General features: G+C 39.5%; 1 protein-coding gene across 1 annotated transcript in view; it reads left to right on the forward strand.

Moving 5' to 3' along the window:
- Window positions 1-5,086: 5,086 nt before the first annotated feature.
- GUCY1B1 (guanylate cyclase 1 soluble subunit beta 1) overlaps window positions 5,087-20,326 on the forward strand; it is a 41,891-nt gene continuing 26,651 nt past the window's right edge. The window contains exons 1-2 of the mRNA XM_064417463.1: window positions 5,087-5,173; window positions 5,445-5,518. Of these exons, the coding sequence (XP_064273533.1) occupies window positions 5,171-5,173; window positions 5,445-5,518 (77 nt within the window). The 5' untranslated portion in view covers window positions 5,087-5,170. The remainder of the gene's footprint in view (window positions 5,174-5,444; window positions 5,519-20,326) is intronic.

Below are 20,326 nucleotides of genomic sequence, written 5' to 3' on the forward strand. Positions count from 1 at the left end.
GCTATTTACATGAATATAAAAATACCTTAGTATTATGTCCAGAAACAGTTTTGTTATGTGTGAAATTTTATTTTATTAGTTCATGAAGATTCTGTATGGCTGATTCCTGTTAACACTGACACTATGTGATGGAAGATACATTTTTATCACTGCAGTTTCTTTGCCGAAGAAGTGTAAATGGCCCTTGAAATAAAAAGTGGGTCCTTTGAATCTTGACACTGACATAGCTGAAGTGAAAGATATACCAAAAGAATTTAATTAATTTTATTTCATTCAGGCATGACCTGATAAGATTTCAGGAAGATGTCAGAAAAAATTTGCATTGCTGGTGTCAGAGGAAGTGCAATTAGTGTGGAGCTGATGCTTTTTTTCTCTCTGAACTACTGTGCAAAACCAGAGCAAAGGGAGTCACGGAAACTGACAGAACGGTGAAGTGCACAGATAGTTGAGCCCCTGGGACAGATATACTTCTTCCTGGGAAAACTTGTGAAGGCAGAATTCAGACCTCCCCCAAACCCAGTTTATTTCTTCTATCATTTTCTTTTGCAATCTTTCCAGAAACAGCTGCAATTAATAGTACAGGGGGCAAAATCAGTATTTCCAACTAAAGGCCATCAGAATTAAGGGAATTGCTCTTGAATCTTGGCAAGGGGACCCTTTTTCAAACCCCACCCATCCTACAACCTAGCAGGGCACTCCATCTGCTAACATTTTTTTTTAATGCCTGCCCATTGTTCTGCAAAAGTGGTGGGAGATTTGCTTCCTGCAACAGCAATGACTTTTGTGGCTGTTTGCCATAGAGTGTACGAGGTACTGAGTTGCTTTCAAAGGTCTGCTCCAGTTTATCTAAAGTCAGCTTGGCAGGAACTAAAAAACTTTCTGAAATGAGAGCTAGGACTTGCTTTTCTGCCTCTAAAAGTCTGCAAGGTGTGTGCCATAAGTCTTTAAAGACTTCTAAAGCCACCTCTGTTGGTGTGGCTGCTTACAACTGCATAGGAAGAAAATAATCAGTTGTAAGGTTTGGTTTTGGCTTTATTTTAAATTTTCCTATCCTATTTGCATAGGTTCATGGCAGTCCTTTTCTGCAGAGCATGGAGGGAGAGTAAAAACCACTGTCTTAGGTTACTGACCATTGGTCTGATACTGAAACACAAATAAAAGAAGAGAGATAATCAATGATTCTGGAACCTTTGCTATGTCCAGATGCAGCAGTTTAAAGATACATACTCTCCAGAACACAAGCAGTAGGATCTGAATGTTAAATATGCAGTTAGGGTGGAACATAATCTGGAAAGCCAGTCAAAGAAATAACAAACTGTGAAAGAATCTGAAATGAAGTAAACAGCCTTATAAAGTTGTGTGTCTCATCTGCTTCAACAGACTTTTGATGCTGAAAGCAAAGTCAAGCCAGTGGTTTCCTAATATAAATGTAAATGAGCACATTGCTTTTCAGCCTTGTTATAAGATGGCCTTTGAAGATCTGGGCTAAAATTGCTTCTATTTTTTTAGCAGTACAAAATTACAATTTTTTGTGCCACTACAGCAAATGCATATCCTGCACACACAGCAGCACATAGTAATTATTGGGAAATAACCAAAAGAATGCATGCAGAAGCATCCCAAGGTCGTGAAAAGAGCTGGATTCAAACATAGAAACATTTCCACTCTTCTGATTTTTCAGCCCAAACAAAACCTGCCAAAGAAGTATCAAGGACAAAGGCATTCCCAGGGGCTTTGGACTACAAGCACGTGAAAACGAGCAGAAGTCTTTCCACTGATTGCAGATGACGTTGGGGAAACTTTGACCATATTATTAGTTCACTCTGCATGGCTAAGATTACATTCCTCTAACAGGAGGATGCAATGAAGCTCTCTGTTTCTCAAATGTACACGTTAGTGCATTACAGAACTGCATGGGAACATTTAGGGCTGACAAATCATAGCTTGTCAATACCAGGACTGAAAAATTAACATAATGGTATAGGAGAACATTGCATAGTGGTATAGTAGAAATAATGAATCTTGCTGAAGTGAACTTACAAGGGCATTTCTGCACCTGAGAAGTATTGTTATGACAATTCCAAATGTCAAATCTCAGACCATAACTAGAAAATACCTATAGTTCAGTCCATGTCAGTAAAGCATCTCCAGTAAGCGGGATCCAGCAATACCATATAAAGCAGTCTTTTTATTCAGGACTTCAGTAACAAAATAAACTGGAAAAGCAAAGTCCAAGTAAAAAATGCAACTTATTAAAATACTTCCTTTATTTTATTGTGCTTGTGCATTAACACAAACCATATTGAGCTGAATGCAGATGTTCTTGGCCAGCTAGCAGTTTTCCTGAAGTTACTGTCTCAGCAGCTGCCCTTTCACACAGCATAAAAGGATCCTGTGCTACCTCTTACTTTCATGAATCTCACCAAGGATTGCCAGATGAAGTCAGCATCTCAAATCAGGAAGAAACTTGTTAAAACCTGTATAACATGTACCTAGTGCACAGGGGTGACCAAATGGGAATATGATTGTGTGCTATAGTGGAATAAGCTGAAGGCTTTATGGAAGTGCCTCAGATACAGTCCAAATGTTTGTGTGATGTGCATAATGCATGTGGCACAAGAGTCCTGGTCCTGACATGGTTTGGCCTTGGAAACACAGCTCAGTATTAACAGCTTAGTTTGACATTTATCTTATTGACTTCAAGCTTCTCCTTCAGATGAAAGCAAATCTTCTTGCCTAACACTTCCAGACAGTCTTGACTGAGCAGGTATCTGGAATAGAGGTTTGTCCTTCTCAGCAAATCAGTTGGGTGAATTCTTTAATTCAGCATCTTCCAAACTTTCAAAAGGAGACCCCTGTTTTAGAAAACAAAATCAATCACTGCCTGCTTTTACTCTGACTGTGCCATTTTCACTTTACATTTTACAAATCTCACCTTGGCTAGAACTTCCATTTGTATTATAATGGTCTAATCACAAGAACAGCCTGCAAATGCAACCTACCAAGGCTGAACCAAATCAGAAGAAAGGCAATTTCATATTTATCTAAGGCAATTTTGACCCTTGTCAGCACTTTCAAGCGTCACTCAGGTACACAAAATCACCAGATAATGTACCTTCTGAAAACCATAACCAAAAATATTTTAATATAATCTCTCTAATACTTCATGGCCATGATGGCTTACCCCATATATAAAGTGGATTCCCTTGACATCTGTGAAGAATAAGAATGTTTTTTTTACACCTATTCTCCATACAAGTCAACTTGTTTCCTGCCTGGGACATTCTGTCAGGAATTCCTTGACATTTGTGTCCTCCAAACTGTTTTATAAGTGCTTGAGGGAGAAGACTAACCACACTGGAGGGCAAAAGTCCCAGGTGTTGTCTTTTCATTACCAGCAGTAAGCACACAAAGATGTAACTACAACATTTGTATGGTAGGATCAGTTTTCCATTTTCCCAAAATTTACTTCCTACCAAAAACTAAAAAGTAGATAGTGACCTGACGTGTTCAAATCTTAGTTAATTGGTGACAACCCCTCTTTAGCTGCAGCAAAGCACAGCCCTTGGTCTGGTTCCAGCAGTATGATTTATTACTTTATCTCTGTATTACTTTATCACTTTCCTGGAAATTGAGGAGATTTTTAGAGATTTGCATCTCTTCACTTTTTGTTTGGTTTTCTACACAGAGATATTCAACCAGTAGATTGGAACAGTTTGGTTAATTTATCTAAATATTTTCTTTCTCCCTTCAAAATTAGCATATTACTTGTATGATTTTAACTGATTATACTGAAGCTTTTGTTCTTGGTCATTCTTTTAAAAAACCTAAAATTGGTTTTCCCAGTAGATTTGGGCTGTGTTAAGTAGAATTGATTACTATGCTTACATGACCTAGAACTAGAGTTTGCTTCTGCTGTTCTTGGAATGTCTACTGAGATGACTTTGCCAAATTTTTAATGTCCATCCATTTGTGTTCACACTTACTAGAATTTTTAAAAGCTCTTAAAACAGATTTAAAAGTTCACCAGGCAGTAGGTGAAATTTCAAAAGATTTTACATGCCGCCATTTTAAAACTTATTTACATGGAATATCCAACATCAATGCTTCATATTTTTTTCAAGAACTGTGTGAACACTTCAAATGTTAAACTTTTTCTGCACTATTTTACTAAGGTCTGAACTGTAATTTTACCTACATTTAGAATCCATCTGGTCTGACTAGTGTAGCAAGGTATCTGCCCAAGAGCTACTACACTGGTAGTCCACTAGGTACTCATCCCCTTGTCCTCCTAGATAAACCAATTATATTTTAATATGTTTTGCTTCTTCTTAAGCAACTTAAAAAAAGTTAGTGGTCTCCTTAGATTTTTTAATTTCATACACTGGGGCCAAGTCTTTTGATTGTACAAAGAGCTTTAAGCTATATTATCTTTTTTATTCCTTGTATATGATAACATATGATAGCGTGTGTTATTTCCAAACTGGCCTTGGCATATTGTCTCTGCTCAAAATCTCCTGTTGCAAGGGTCACATCTTGCCTAGAGAACTGTCTAAAATCCATGTTCAGTAGGTTAATGACACTGCTGCATTTATTCACACTGACACCTGGAAGGATTCAAAAACACACAGAAACCCCATTACTGAAAGCACTCAGCATTATGCTTTTAACTTCTTTGAGAAATGAATGTACAGGAGCAGAAATGTCTGGGATCACTTTGGCGCTCAGATTCTTCCCTTTTTCGGGGACATTTTTCTTCCTGAAAACTAAGTGGTTGCATAGGTACAAGAAACAGCTGAAGCATTCCTGCGAAGGAACCGCTGCACAGGGAACTGAGCTGCAGGTTCCCACCCAAGCACTGCGTGCAGGATGAGTACGAGCAGGAACGAGCAGAAACGAGCCGGACCCCGGGCCGGACCCCGGCTCCGGGCCGGGCACGGGCAGCGGCCGCCCCTCAGCCCGGGCGGCGCCGGCCGCGGCCCTCAGCTCCGCAGCCCCGCCTCCGCCTCTGATTGGCCGAGAGCGCGGCGGCCGCGCCCGCCATTGGCCCCTCGGGCGGCGGTCGCGCTCGCCATTGGCTGCCGGCGGGTGCCACTCGGGGCGGCGGCGGCCGGCGGAGGCGGTGAGGCGGCCGGGCCCATCCTCGGCTGGCGGCGGCGGCGGCGGCACCATGGTGAGCTCCGCCGGGCCGCCCGCCCTGCCCGCGGCCGGGGCGCGCCCGCCCTGCCCGGCACCGGCCCGCGGTGGGAGGGAGGGGGCTGAATCCCCTAGGGAAGCGGGAAGCCGGGCCCCAGCCCTTTGTTTCGCGGGGAGATGGGTGATGTTTCGGTGGGGTCGCTTCCCGGCGGGGTGATGGGAAGGGTGGGGTGGGATGCTGGGCCGGGGGAAGGGGCTCCCCTGCCGCCCGGTGCCTGACCGTGCCACCGCCTCGTCCTGCCCCGCAGTACGGCTTCGTCAATCACGCTCTGGAGCTGCTCGTCATCCGCAACTACGGCCCGGCCGTCTGGGAGGACATCAAGTAAGTGTCTGTGCGCGTCCGTCCGTCCGTCCGTCCGTCTGTCTGCGGATGCGTCTCTGTGTGCGCGCCTGTCCGCGGGGCCGCGCAGGGCCGGGCCCGGCCGGTACCGCTGCCGGAGCTCCGTTTGCCGGTGCCGGGCGGGCCTGCGGCCGGCGGGGGCTGGCAGCGGCAGCGGCAGCGCGGCTCCGCGGGCCGGCACGGGCACCGGGACGCGGCTCCGGCCGTGACAAGAGCAGCGGCTCCGGCCGCGCCTCGTCCCGCTCGCGGCCCCCTGAACGCCTCGCTCCACCTTTCCCGGTGTCCCGGAGCCGCAGCGGGGATGGCGTGGATCCCCGCGGTTCCCTGGGTTACGGGGCGTGTGTGGCAGGAGTAATGTCCTTGCATCAGGCCAGCAGGTGAACCGTGTAACAGTTGCATCCCTTGGCATCCCTGAAGGAACTGTGATGCAGTGTTTGTTGAATAAACACTGTCTAAAAATAGTGCCAGATTTTGGTAATGTCCTCAGCTCGAAATCAAAACAGTCACTGATTATTAAAGAGAAATATATATAAGAATGTAAGTAGAAGAATGAGTTTTGGCTTCATTTCTTGAACCTGGTGGTATAATGTTTTTCTAAGGAGCTGACTGCCTTCACTTTAAGCCTTTGATCACTTGTGAGATTGCACTAAAAGTTTTAAATGAGTGGGCAAACTACTTAAAAATAGTAGTATGAATCACTGGGCAAAACTACAACAAAATTTTTTAAAAGGACATAAAAGCTTACAGAGTTACATGGTTTAATATGATCTCTTGATAAGGCAGAAGTCGATTATCCAGCTTGGAGAAAGTGATCCTCTTTCAACTGGATGCCTTCTGTGTGCCTCTGTTGTATTTATTTTAATATGTTAGTGTTGATGTTGATTTTATAATATATTACTGTTGTCTTAATACAATTCAAAAGGCCAATTTTGATTGTGAGATTTTTTTTACCATGACCTATTTTTTCCATAAAATCATTTGTTAAGAATGTGGAAACCTTGCACAGTACCATGAAATCAGAGAGTCATAGAAATGTTCTCTGGACGGGGCCTCTGGAGGTCGTCTAGTCCAGTTTCTGTTCCAGCCTGGATTGCCACTGGCACTGGATCAGGGCTCAGCTATGACTTTTGTCTGGCTGAGTCTTGAAAATGACCAAAGGTGAGTCCACAGTTATGGTTCAGCAGGCATTCATTGTTCTGTTGATCCCTGACTCTGTTAATTACTGTTTGCAAATACAGTTCTATGCATACCGCAGATGAACTTTTAGTGTACGCCACAGAGTTTTGTGCTATAAGTGAGGCATTTGTTTTCCTTATATACTAAACATTTCTAAACACAGTGATCTATTTTGAATTCCTGTTTTGATTTTTTTAATGACATATGTTAATTAAGAGGTGATAAAATAGTGACACATGCATCATTTTCCATGAAAATTAAAATAAATAAATAAAATAAAAATATGTATAAATATGATGTTCACTCTTTCTTGCCATGGCATCCCTTACCAAGATGCCTTTAAGTATCATGGACCACTTTTTGTCCAGATTACTCACTGAATATGTATTTGTATTTAAGATAATCCATCAGAGAAGATACAGAGTTTCATCTTCTAGGGTAAGACCATGCTGCAGACTGTCAGAACACAGCCATAGTTCCTGATGCATCCTGTCTCTTTAGATTTTGGAAACACCTAATAGAATACTGTAGATTACTAAAGCCCATGAGGAATACTACTCATATAACATTTTGGAGAAATTTAATAGAAATATACAAAATTCTTTTCTAAGGTCAGCTGTGAAAATTCAGGAAGCTGGTACCTCCTGTTTCTGCTTTTCAAATGCGAAACATTTATGTCTTGTAGCAGCCCAGCAGGCGGGCTCTGCTGTTAGCTCACAAGAAGATTGCTCTCTGGAAGGAAACCAGCACGACACCACCCAGCAGAAGACTGGAATGGGATCTCCAAGAAGGAGCCAATGTGTTTGCAACAGCTGCCATAGCTCCTTATGTGGAATTGGTCACCATGGGGTGTTTATTCAGCAGGATTTCTCAGTTGTGTATCCTAGAGTTCAGAAACCAGTAAACCAACCCTCAGTGGAACACATTGTAGTGGTGCTGATTTAGGCAATGGTAGTGTCAACTGCGAGCCAAGTGATGGTGAAGAAAAGCTTGGATGTTTTATCTTTTATAAGCAGATACAAACTTCTTACAAAGGCTTTTTTTGTTAGAACTGGTAATTGTTTAGGAAACAGCAAGAAAGTACAGAACAGTGTTGTGGCATGCTGAATTGAATCAGTTGAATCACAGATGGCTGGAGAAATAATTATTGAAGTCAACAGTCCTTGTCTGTTTCAAAAAAAACCCATGAGGAACTTTCCACTGTTAGTAAGGTTGAATTTGCAATAGAACTTCAGCATTTTTATGAAATGGAGAGACCTCTGAGTAGTTCAGTAGAAAATTTCTTATCTAAACTTTTTTGATTTTGGTTTTTTTTTTAATGTTGAGCTGATCACATACTGCTATTTTGTTCTCTCTGAAGTCACCACAGAAGATATGAATCAGCATTGCAGAGTGGTGGGTTATGATTGCTGAGTGATTCTCAAATGCCAGCAGGTGAATTTGTACTTAGTGTTGATAGAAGGGGAAAGAAAACATGGAACTAAATAAACTGAAGTAATGAAATATGGCCATTCTTCAAATAAAGTGCATTTTAAAAAGTTAAATGCTGAATTGAAAGGGTATTCTTCATATGAAACATGGAAACTCTTTTGTAGTTTGTTCAGTCAAAAATAGTGTTGAATGAAGTTCTTACACAGAGAATTTGGGTACCCAAATAGTTGAATTTGATGCTCTTACAAGAGTGGTGTTTTCAGTGCCATCACTTACTGTTACCTGAGTTAGCATGATGATTTCAAGTCTCTGTGCCTGCTGTTTTTTTCATTTTTCAGCATTATTGTAAAACCATGATTTATCAGAAAAAGACTCACGCTGTTTTTAATGGCCCACAGTAAAATTCTTGGGAAAGTTAGCATCCATGTTATTTTCACTCATGTTAAAAAAAAAGCATAACTGAACAACAGACTCTTTTACACATCATATAATAAGGCACTAAGTTCATGGAAAAATGGCAGTATATACTTTGATATAGGGCTTGGCTTTCCTGATGAACTAGAATTAAAAATGCTTGACACACAAAATGGTTCAAAGCCTTCTATTTCTGAACCAGCATTCTGGATCCCAAATTGGTTGAATTTAAAACGAGTCTAAGAAAGCTGGCCCATAAGTAATGAAAGTTAATCTTGATTTATGAAGGCTTTACTCATTTTCTCAACAGCTCAAAAGTCTCAAAAATTTGCTTCTCCTTAAGGTTTTCTCTGATTGCCACTTGCAGAATGAGAATTTGAACTAATGAACAGAGTTTTTGTGATGAAGCCCTAAAATAATTAGAGGAATTTAGCAAAGCTGGATGAGCAACAGGGAGTGAGAGGAAAGTCCTTCTGTAGTCTCTGAATTCTGTAGTAGCAGATTTTTCTTAGTGGAAGGTGATGATGGTTGACCATGGTCTTTTCTTTTGCTTGCTGGCAGTTGTAAGCTGCACGTGCACTGCTCATTGTCATTCCCTATTTCATCCTTGGAAGGGGAGACTTAGGACCTGCAGTGCAATGGAGACGGATTCCTTTGATCAGCACTTCACTAGTAACTGCAAAGAGTTACTAGTAAAGAAACAGTTAACGTAGACCTGCTAAGCACACTGTTACTGAGAAAACACTCTTCATTTGTTGTTCCATACTTAAGAGAAAACCACTTCTGCATCCTTATTTTGTACTCGTTGCATCCAGAGGCTGGTTTAGACTGTGTGGCCACAGTTGCAATGGCTGGTTCTCAGGGGTGGTTCTCAAGATTCCTTTGGCATTAGATATCTTCAAGTCCTCTGCAGCCAACATAAACTCAAAGTTGTCAGGCCTGGCCATTCCCACTTACATGCAGTTCTGTGCTCGTGTCTGTTTAAGGCCAAATTTGTACTGCTGGGTGTTACAGTAGCGTGTGCACATGATTGTAAGTAGTGCACATGGAATTACTGTCCATGTACCTGTCCAAAACTATGCAGAGACATTATTCATATTGTCCAAATAAATAAAAATTTCCAGGGCATAAGAAATTGTATGTTTCTGTGGTGGGCATATTTTTATGGTGTGTGATAGTACATTTTTAAAAGAGGCCTCTACCGTAAAATCTGAGCTCTTCTGCAACAGGTATCACTTTTGGCTCAGATGAACAGCCAATGTATGTGAAATTCTGATCATTCAGCAGTTTTCAGAGTTTAATTGTGTTACAAGCATTGACAAGGATGTCTTCTTGAAACAGCTCCAGGTCAATATGTGGGAGCTAGAGCAATGTTGTCAGCAGGGAATATGTACAGAGTTTTTTCCCTGGGTTTCCCAACACTATTCCTCTGTGTTTGATTAAATGAATACAGGATTTTCCCACGGGCTCCTAAATCTGAATTGAGGCCAGGTTACATGCTGAAATTGACACTTTCAAACATACTGCCAAGAAAATGAATGAGAACTCAAAAAACTAATAAATGCATTAAAATGCTTTATCACAAGCCCATGTAGTTAACTAGTATTTTTCCCACACAGGTATATGAAATGACTGGATTTGGGAAATGAAATGGCACAGCCAGTCAGCCACAATCTTCATCTTCCTTCTGTTTTTATTGTAGGAGTCCCCACAAAAACATGTAGCATGGAAAACTAGTGAGGAAGTTGAAACTCAGTGTTTGCTAAAAGCAGCTACACAGAGGTGAAAACACTTTTTATTTGATTCTGGCCAAGTGTTCGAACTTGCACAGTAGAAAAATAGGCATTTTTTGCCCTTTGCTGTCTGTGCCTTAGCATGGGGATATATTGATCAAGTAATAGCCTTATGTCCCTGGTGCTCAGTGCTTAATGTAGAATAAAGTAATCTTCTCCTGCCTTTGCCCTGTTTTGTCCTTTGGAGAGGTTAGGATGGCATGTGCTCTCCACACTTTTAAATGCCAAGACTCCAGGTCTGGGGAGCCTTCTGGCCAGCACAGCCTACAGGGACCCAGTGGTCTGGAAGTGCACACTATGGAAGAGCAGAAGTCAATTGCTTGTCCTGGGAGGAAGGAACTTTCATTCCCCAAGTTTCACAGATTATCACAGGCTCTTGAAAGCTTTTTTTTTTTTTTCCCCTGTAAATCTCCTGTTATGGTTAAAATGGTGAAATTGAGGATTGAGAAACTGGCCTGGTGCCATGTGGAAAAGGAGAGTAGGAAGCTCTGCTCAGTTTGAAATGGGTTCAGGTGAAGTGGGAGAAGACTGTACCATTTGGGGATGTGAAAGAACCTGCAGGGACTGAAAATGAAAAGTAAACTAAACAGACAGAAACTTCTGCATCCTATTGGTGAAGGTGAACATGATGTCAGACTGTAGTGACTTGGTGTGGCTTTTGCAGTGAAATGTAGGTGATTTAATAGTACATATTATGGGGTAAATTTTCAAAGGCATTCCTAGCAGTTAGGTTTATTAGTAGTGTTGTATGTTGCCTGCTTAAGTCAGGACAGGTAGATGCTTTTATTCATTTACCTATCTAAAAATGGTACTCTGCTGATTTCCCTAACATTTATATAATTAGGAACTCAATGACAGGATGTGCTGTTCTGATTAATTATATTTGTAATATACCTAGAATTTACTATTCTAAAATAGTAAGTTTTATAAATAAATAATATAAATATTAAATGCCTTTGAGAAAATATTTTCTAATTTTTTTCTACAGGAGATGGATTGCATTGTTTCCTGGAAACTTCTCACAGCAAAAATTGTCTATTTTTATGCTATTTAAGCAAAGCAAAGAATAAGAAGCTTATTTATCTGCAGAATGAAGGCCCTAGCTTGGCTTTCTATGTCTGTATGCTGGGTTGAAAATGTCGCTTTGTCAGAGATGTTTTTTTTCTTTTGATTAACATAGCAAAAGACAAAATATTTCTTGACAAATCCTGTGCGAATCAAAATTTTGGCCTACTGCTATTGCTTAGCACAGTGTTTATATGTAGTAATAGCTCCTACTGTAGTGTAGTTTGCCTTTTCAGAAACCTAGGAAAGTATGCACAACAGCTCTAGTGAAAGGCTTTTAAGTTGCAATAGTAAGTTCTTAAGATTAGTGGGAATTTAGATACTTTGTAGGTCTGATGCTGGTAGGCTATAAAATTCATGAAAGTTGTGTTATGAGCATAAAAAGTGCTTAATATCTTAAAAAACCAGAACTGCTGGTCACATACTGGGCACCCTAAATGAATGAAACCTTTTTGATCTGTGGTGTTCTTGCCTATTTTAAAGGAAATGGTATAATTGACCTCATGAGATTGTTGGAGACCTAATTAATGCTTCTGCATGCAATTAGTGGAGATCAATTGCACAGGAAAAATTATTAGAAAGGAATAATTCTCTCTTCAGAACTGGGTTTGAAAACTGCTGTAAATAAAGCCTAAGGTTGTATATTGAGGAATGGGATAAAATAAAACACGAAATAGTTGTGCATTAGTGGAGTAGGATCTGGCCTCAGTACTGAGGGAGCTGGAAGCCTGGAGGAAAAGGAACAGATTTGTGGGCTCCTGGGTGTGGCTGGGATGTTGTGTCCTACGGGCTTAGGAGCAGACAGGGAAATGTTGCTTGGAGCAAACGGCTCTAATGTGGTGAGTGGACCAGAGTCCATCTTTCCTGCTTTCACTAAACTACAAAAAACCAAAACAAAACAAAAAAACCAAAAAAACCAATCACCAGACGCTTATGGCTCTTTATGAGAGATATTTTATTTCTTTGTAATTGTCCTGGAAAGTGTTTTTCAAGTTTTCAGCTGACTGTAGTTTCTATATATAGGGCAGCCCTTTGGAAAGCATGTAAAACAGTGCCATAGTCTGTAACAGCCTGTCTGCAGTGATAACAGCATCACTGCTGGTAGGAGGGAAGCTGGATAATCATCAGCTTAGAATGTAGTTTTTGGAGAAAATCTATTTGTCTGTGTAGCTACATATGCAAATAAATGTTGATGTGCATGCCTATGTGTATGTGCATATTATGTTTACATAATCACCATATGGCCTGGGCAATAAAAATGCAAACTGAACAGGAAATAAGAATCAAATATCTGTACAAATTGTGAGGTGGGGCACTTCAGTTAATAAACATCTGTAGTGGAAGCGAGTGAAAAGCCTTCCAGTTCTCTTTGGTATTTCTTGTTAAGGGGTTGATTTGGAGGAGAACCTTGGTGCCAACCTCCTTGTAAATTTCTAAGTGTAGGTTTTGGTGTGTCTCAGACTTCTAAAATTTTATTTTATCCTATTAAAGCCTTTTTATTTATCCTATTAAAACCTTTGGGATTTCTCCCATCAAAATGCTGGATTTCTGTTCCTTTCTTCTGTACTTCTCCCCCCAGGAGCTGTAGAATTCTGGCTGTTGAACAGGTGAGCTATGGAGTTGACCACGTAGACACACATACATACCTGTGTGCTGCAGTGGTGGCAGTCACTCCCTGTGAATCCTTTCCTTCTTTGTTGAACTGCTGGGAGTTTGCTCAGTATTTCCCTTTCCCAGCCCACAACTAATTGTTGTAAAGAATTACTGCTCTACAGTTTTCTTGAACTTACTGATTCTTTCATGCTCAAAAGTGTTGCAGACATACTGTGTTAATTATTTTAACTGTCTTGTCATAATGAGCACTGGTGAAAAAAACTGAGGATTTCACTAGAGTTTAGATTGTGAATCCATTCTTATTTTGGATCATGCTGTTCTCAGTTGTAAATAGATCAGTGATCTGTTAAAAAGCAAGAAAATTGAGGTTTTTCTGCCTCTTTCAGTATCTTGTGGGTTTACCCAATGCTGAAGGCAATGTTGTGTTCAACCAATCTCAACAATTTTGAAAAAAATGCAGATTGCCTACAAATAGATATGAGAAAGACACTTTGGCCATTAGTGGTGAAATGACAATAGATGATTTCTTTTTATCCATACTCCTTTTAACATTGTTGAGTTTTTATCCAGAAAGTTTTGTTTCTGTTTTAAAGTCCTTATTTTATACTATTCCAAAGTTCTAATCAATATTTTTTTAAAAATTTTTAAATGGTGCTGACTAAATGATTCTTCATGGGTAGGGAGGTTAATATTTACAAGCTTCATAGGATCAGAGCACTATAATTCCTGCTATTTCAGTTCCTCACAGCGGAAGGACCTGCTTGAAGGTCAGGAGTTAAACTGAGTGGATGCCAAATTATTTAATTCCTCTGGGAAAGGGTTGGCTAAAAGGAAATACTGCCATGTTATGAAACTTGGTGTGAATGTTTTTGCAGTATCTCTCAGGTACTTTGCAGTTTTCCCAGAATTAAGAGTTTTTAAATGCGCCAGCATAACAGGTGTTAGAAACACATCATTCACTTTTGTTAATAAAATGCATGAAAGAGTATTTTGTAAATACCATTATTTTTCTTCCACTTACGTAAAAGGAAGCAAAATAATACTAGCTTTATATTTTTAAAAATATTTTTAGTGTTTGTAGTAGCAGCAAGGAACTTGTACTTTTGTTAACTGTATCTTCTAGTATTATCTTGTTTTGAAAACCTACATTAAACACTCCCGTATCCAGCCTGTAAAACTGGGAAATAGCTCAGAACTGTTAAGTCTATAAATACACCTATTTATTTTACCCAGAACATCATTTTCCTGGACAGATTCCCATTTTTATTTAATCTTGTAACTTAATATAATTTATGTTCTTCCCAGCTGGGTATTTTAAAATATTCTTGGACCATCCAAAACATGCACAAGCCTAATTTCTTTTTTTCCTTTTCAGTATACTGGCTTAATATTTTTTAATAACTTTTAGTAAAGCGTCTTTATGAAATACATGAAAAAAAGGAAACATTTTGAAAAAAACAACTGTGAAGTAGTATGAGCAGTGGGTTTGTCATTTTCATGTAAATGAGATGCAAAGGCAATGATTCGGGGTTCACAGATACCATCTTTAGGTCTGACCCATGTAATCCTGTTTAAGAGTGCTACTCTTGGAACGGAATTAAACTTGACTTGCTCTTATCAGTAAGATCAGAGCCATGCTGTGTTTCTAAGTACAGTAGAGTTATTTTGTCATTAAGATTGTTTTGACCGATCTCTTCAATTTAACGAGCACTTTTCTATCCTTGGTACACCAAGAATACTGAAGCACAATGGTGGCAAAAGTCCCAACAGAAACAATACATACCATGGAAGAAGTCCTGGAGGTGGTCTTGGAACTAGCTGCTGGTTTTGGTGTGTTCAAGGTGACACACCCAATGTGCACACTTTGGGCTGAGTTTTGGTAGGAAGAGATCCAGTTGTGCTTTTGGGACACTGGATGATCTCTTAAAGTGACACCAGCAGCTTCTAAGTAATAATGTTATATATCACATAAAAGCCAGTGCATCTTCAGGATGCAAAGTAATTGTTCCATGCAGTCTTCTACCATATTCTTTGTCAATATTTGCTGCATGCAAATGGGAAGGGTTCTTCTTCTGTAAGAATTTCTTAAGATTCCAGCTTTTTGACTGGCTACAGAGGCAGGATAGCAAGTACAACTTCATAGGAAAAAAAAGATTTGTCAGCAGCAATCTTCTTGAGTATGATTTATGCAAATTCCCTTTAAGAACTAGAGTCTGACTGCAAAACTACATTAAAACTCACCTCGTGCAGAATGGGCTGTATATAAGTAGGACCAGCCTGATGTGATGTCTTATCCAGCTGTGTTGTCTGTAAAATCTCCAAAAATGGCAAAAGAAATTCTTCCTACATCAAACCTCTATGAGAAATAAAAATGTGTGCATCCTATGGTTCAAAAATCTGAAGTACAAGATGTGTTCTGATTTTAAGAATTTTCTGATTTAAAGTTTTTCTCAGAATGCTTGTTCATATATAGCATTTCAGCCATTTCTGTGAATTATTAACATCACCTTTGAGCATTAGTAGTGTGTTTACAAATACTAAACTAGTTGCACAATGGGAAAGAATTTCAAAGGGACCATTGTACACAGATGTATCACCTGTAATGCTGTTCTGTGCTGCTAAACCAACAGCAGTTTTGGGGGTGTTAGCATGACTGATAGAGGAAAGGCTGCTTTAAGACTTGATCCTGCTTTGATCTATTCAATAGGAATTTTTCCACTGATTTCAAGGCCAAATCTTTATGTGAAAAATATCCTCTGTATAGCTGTTATTTTCCATGGTGCAATGGTTTAAGTTCTTCTCTTGCCCAAGTAAACTGCCTCACATTAACCTGGATAATAGAAACATTCTGGAGGAAAACAAAAGCATTTTAGAAAAGTCTGTGCTGGAATCTTTGTTTCCCACAATTGAAATAGCTCTGTGTAATCATTCAGAATTAGTCTAGAGTAAATAAAAAGGGCTGCCAGACTGTAGAAGTTAGAGTAGCCATGTCATAGGATGTAAGTTCTGTACCATGAAATATCACATCTCATGTGACAGGAATCAGTTTGGGAAGAGCATTAAAATCCTGGGGTGTTTTAACATTTTGAACATAAATTTATAGGGGAGCAAAACCCACACTTATTTTGTCTCTATAAATGTAAATGAGACATTAATTGTAAATTCTGTTCTGTTTGACTTGAAACTTACTTTGAAAGAACACCCATATAAAAGTTAGAAGTTTGCTACTGTAATACTGCTTCTTCACTAAAGAAATAAGCAGGGCTTGGGAATTTGCCAGAGTTTGTTGCTTTTGGCTCATTTCCAGTCAAGTTCTTAAGAAAGCTACCAACATGTTATTGCTGTTAATGTCTTTGTGATCAAACACCACAGTCTGCAGAAAACATTAGAACTATGCTAATTTCCTTCTACAATTTTATCTGGTCAAAAACTGTAACGTAAGATTCCAGCAAAACATTTCAAGGGAAATGCCACAGTTTTTTTATAAAGCTGTGGATTATGAAGTTTTCTTTAAAATGTGGTCAGCCAAATACAAATGTAAGGAATTACAGTTGATGGACAGCTAACCACAGCAGCTCTGACAAAGCAGCCTCACTCTTAACATTTAATTCTGATTATGACATGATCATATATTTCTTCCTATCACCCTTGTTATAAAAGCATTTCCTTAGTGTAAGTGCAGACAGCTTTGAGAAATAAGGTAGGGTCAGGTAATTAGGTGGGAAAACTGCTGCTATGGAGAAACAATTTTAGGTATTCACCTGAAGGACACTGCCCTATTTCCTGGGCTGCTGGAGGTCAGTTGTGGTGCTGATAGCTGTGATGCTCTCTCAGACAAGTCTTCAGAGTCCCTGTTCTTTTGTAGACTTGCTGAAGGACCAATGCCTCTGAAAAAATGGGATTGCATTCACTTTGCAGTGGCCATTTTGGATAAGCTCGCAGCAGATTTTCCCATTGCATATAGTCTGAAGAGTAGTATTTCAGAGAGAAGGACTTTTGGAAGCTCTCACTACTGTTAGATTACTGAGGGAGGCAGAAGGGCTTCAGAAGTCTGTCCACAATCACTCTGCCTATGTGTTGTCTGTATGCAGAGCAACTTCTGTGAACAGGTGATGGAGCAGACAGGGAAATTCATCAAGCAGAAAAATAATACAGAAAAACAGCTATCTAACTGAATTTTATTTCAGCTCAACACCTATCTAAATTGCTGGGATGCACCAGCACAACAGATCTCAGTAGTATGAAGGAATGGACTTGGAAGAAGAAAGTTCTGAAATTTAATAATTTTCAAGCATGCATCTTAAAAAAGCAGTTTATCTTTTGAAACAGACTTAGATTAGCCATTGTCATGGTATTTGCTGTATTTGTAGAACAAGCAAAGACATTTTTGCCTGCATGGTTTTAACAGAGAAGTGTAATCCCCTGCAGGAGTAAATATTTACTTTGACAAATTTTCTAGAAAATTTTGCTCACCTTAAAAATATTTGTAATGGGAAATATATCAATAAGGCTACAGAGAAGATGGCTGCTGAGTGATCCAAAGCATCTAGAGTAAACTAGGAAAAAACAGTTAAAATAATTATATGGAATAGGATGAAATAACTGAAATAACCAGTGGTGATTTTAAAAAGTGGTAGCTCAGGGAAATTACAGATATTGAGGAAAAACTTTGACAAAGTAAACTAAAGACAAATAAAATAAGAAAAAAAGAAGCATGGCTTGGCATAGAGAAGTAAACAGGAAAAGTTCCAGTCAATGTAGTTGAAAAGAAATGCAAGAAGTTTTGAAAGAGATACCAACATCATCAAACTGGGTCAGTTTTTCATAGGGAAAATTCTCACACAGAAAATCTGTGTCTACTGGACTATGTAAGTATGCAGTATTTTTGAGGATGTTCATTGCTTTTCCAGATGTGTGTATTATCCTTTGTGGTTTGGCTCAGATCAGAGAGACTAAAAGAAAGCACAGCATGTATTTGAGATGTGGGAAAGTTTGTTCATCCTTTGCAAACATCCCTCCAAACTGTCGCTGGCTTGTTGTTACATACCATGTTATGAGAACCAAAGAATCAAGATGGTTTTCTTTCCTCATATGCATTTCAGTTCTGTTCTTAGGAGGTGTAAACTTTACCTTCTTGTCCCTGACTGATCTCTTACGTTTCAAGGCACCATTTCCCACCTCTCTTCCTGCTTAAGACTCTGCTTAATTAAGGTTATTACAATATTTTTCAAGTCATTGGATAGAGAGTGATGTTTCTTTTAGGTGGAGTTCTGAGACATATTTAGTCACATCTCCCCTATAGCCTTGTCACATTTCTTTAGGAAAATTGCACTGCTTGTGTTCAGTTCATCATGCTTAGAGTGAGTATAAAGATGTTTATGTCAAGTAACAGTTACAATACTTCTGGTTTTAATAAATAATATATTTTTGAAATATAAAAACAGTGTTGTGTAATTTTTGGACAGTGGGAAGAATATGAGGAGCAAGATTAAAAGAAGATGAAGAGGAAAAAGAAAATAATGGGTTCCAGACATCCATTAAGTGAACAGATTACCAGAGACTGATGATTACAAACTGGAGGGTTAGATGACAAGTCATTTCACTTAGGTCAATAAAATACTGCCATATGAGAAGGGAACCAGTCCTTCCCAGCAGTACCATTTGCCATCCAGCAGTTTTAAGATCAACGAGAATACTTAATTCTCAGACCTCTCCCCTTTGAGTACCTCAGGAAATGTTTCTGTTTCCATGAATGGATAATTCCACTGCATCTGTAAATGCTTGAATTGTTCTGCAGGCATTATTATTTTGTATTAATTAACTTTTAAAATTAATGACACCACTTTAGGAAATTAAAACCTGAGTTACAGTCAAATAATTTGGTTTTAATGTATGGGGGATTATGTTATGATAATGGAAAGTGTTTGACGTAAAAGGGGATGCAGTGTTTTACATAATAGATTTAGAATTTTTCTTTTTGTAGATCTTTATCATTCTTCTGGTGACCAAGAAAAATTCAGAAGTTAGAAATATTGGCTCTGTAGGCTTGAGCCATATCTCAAAGAGCATTTCTTTGTATTTACTCAATTTACCAGTCATACTCTGATAAAAGCTCCTCATTACCATGGTACTAGTAAATAATTGTTTACTCACTGTCCTCTTCAGTTTGTAAATTAGAAAAATAATTATACTACTACCAAGTTGAGGACTGTCTTGATTTGTATCCCTTGCCCTTAGAATTTTTTTTAAGAGCCTGCCTTATAATCTGCCTTTTTTAATAGTTTTTTTCTAAATCTAAGGGTGTTTTTCTGAAGAGCAACATTGTATACCTTTTTTTTTTTTTGGTGTGATGCAAGATGTGATTCAGTAATTCATTTCAAGGCTTTCCTGTCTTTTTGCCTTTCTTTTGACTTCCTGAAATGAACTGCAGCATGGAGATACATTTAGATGAAAGGGTATAATTTCTTTTTAATGAGGTAGCTGTGACCCTCCACCTGCAAATATACTAATGATGCCATAATCATATTAGCTTTGCTGAGCCAAAATATATTCTAAGTACATCAATTAGAGCATGAGTACTTACAAATGTCTCCTCTTCCATCATTATTTCTGCAAAGCACACCGTCTCTATAGAGAGTCATAGTAGGCAACACCACAAAAGGTGAACACCTATTTTAAAAAACATACTGAGAAAGGAGGCTGTGCTCATTTTCCAGATGAGGACTTCATCAGAGAGCACAGCAGGCCCCTCTGCACATCCTCATTTGCTGAAGGAAAATTTGCAAGGGAAATAAGCATACTGCTTTACATGAAACTGGGCAGAGACAGGGCCATGTCCATTGGCATGCTCTGTGCACAGCAGGACCAACCCCATGGGCAGCTGCCTCCTCAGTGTCCTGGGCTCTGCCTGCCCATGGAGGTGCTCCCTGTCCCCTCCCAAGAGCTGGGACTCACCAGTGCTGCACCCTCTTGCCTCCTGTGCTGTGCAGACAGGGTAAAACAGGCAGGAAGGCACTTGTGTGTCCTCCCTAGTAACTCACTTGTGCCAGATAGCAAAGCTTGGAAGGCACGACAGTTCCTTCATTGTCTGGGGGATCAACTTGTTTTCCTCAGTAAAAAAATAGAGCCTAGAGATTTGTGCTGCCTTTTGGGCAAGCTGCTGACTTGATGTTCAAGTTGAAGAGAATAGTAAAGGACCCAAAAAAAAAGCAGTCATTTTGGTTTCTTACTTAGTGTCAGCGTGCACAAGACATATATATGAGTCTTGTCTTAAACCTGGGGTAGAGAGTTGTTTTCT

This window comes from Passer domesticus, chromosome 4 (assembly GCF_036417665.1).
Source record: "Passer domesticus isolate bPasDom1 chromosome 4, bPasDom1.hap1, whole genome shotgun sequence".
Taxonomy (NCBI): domain Eukaryota; kingdom Metazoa; phylum Chordata; class Aves; order Passeriformes; family Passeridae; genus Passer; species Passer domesticus.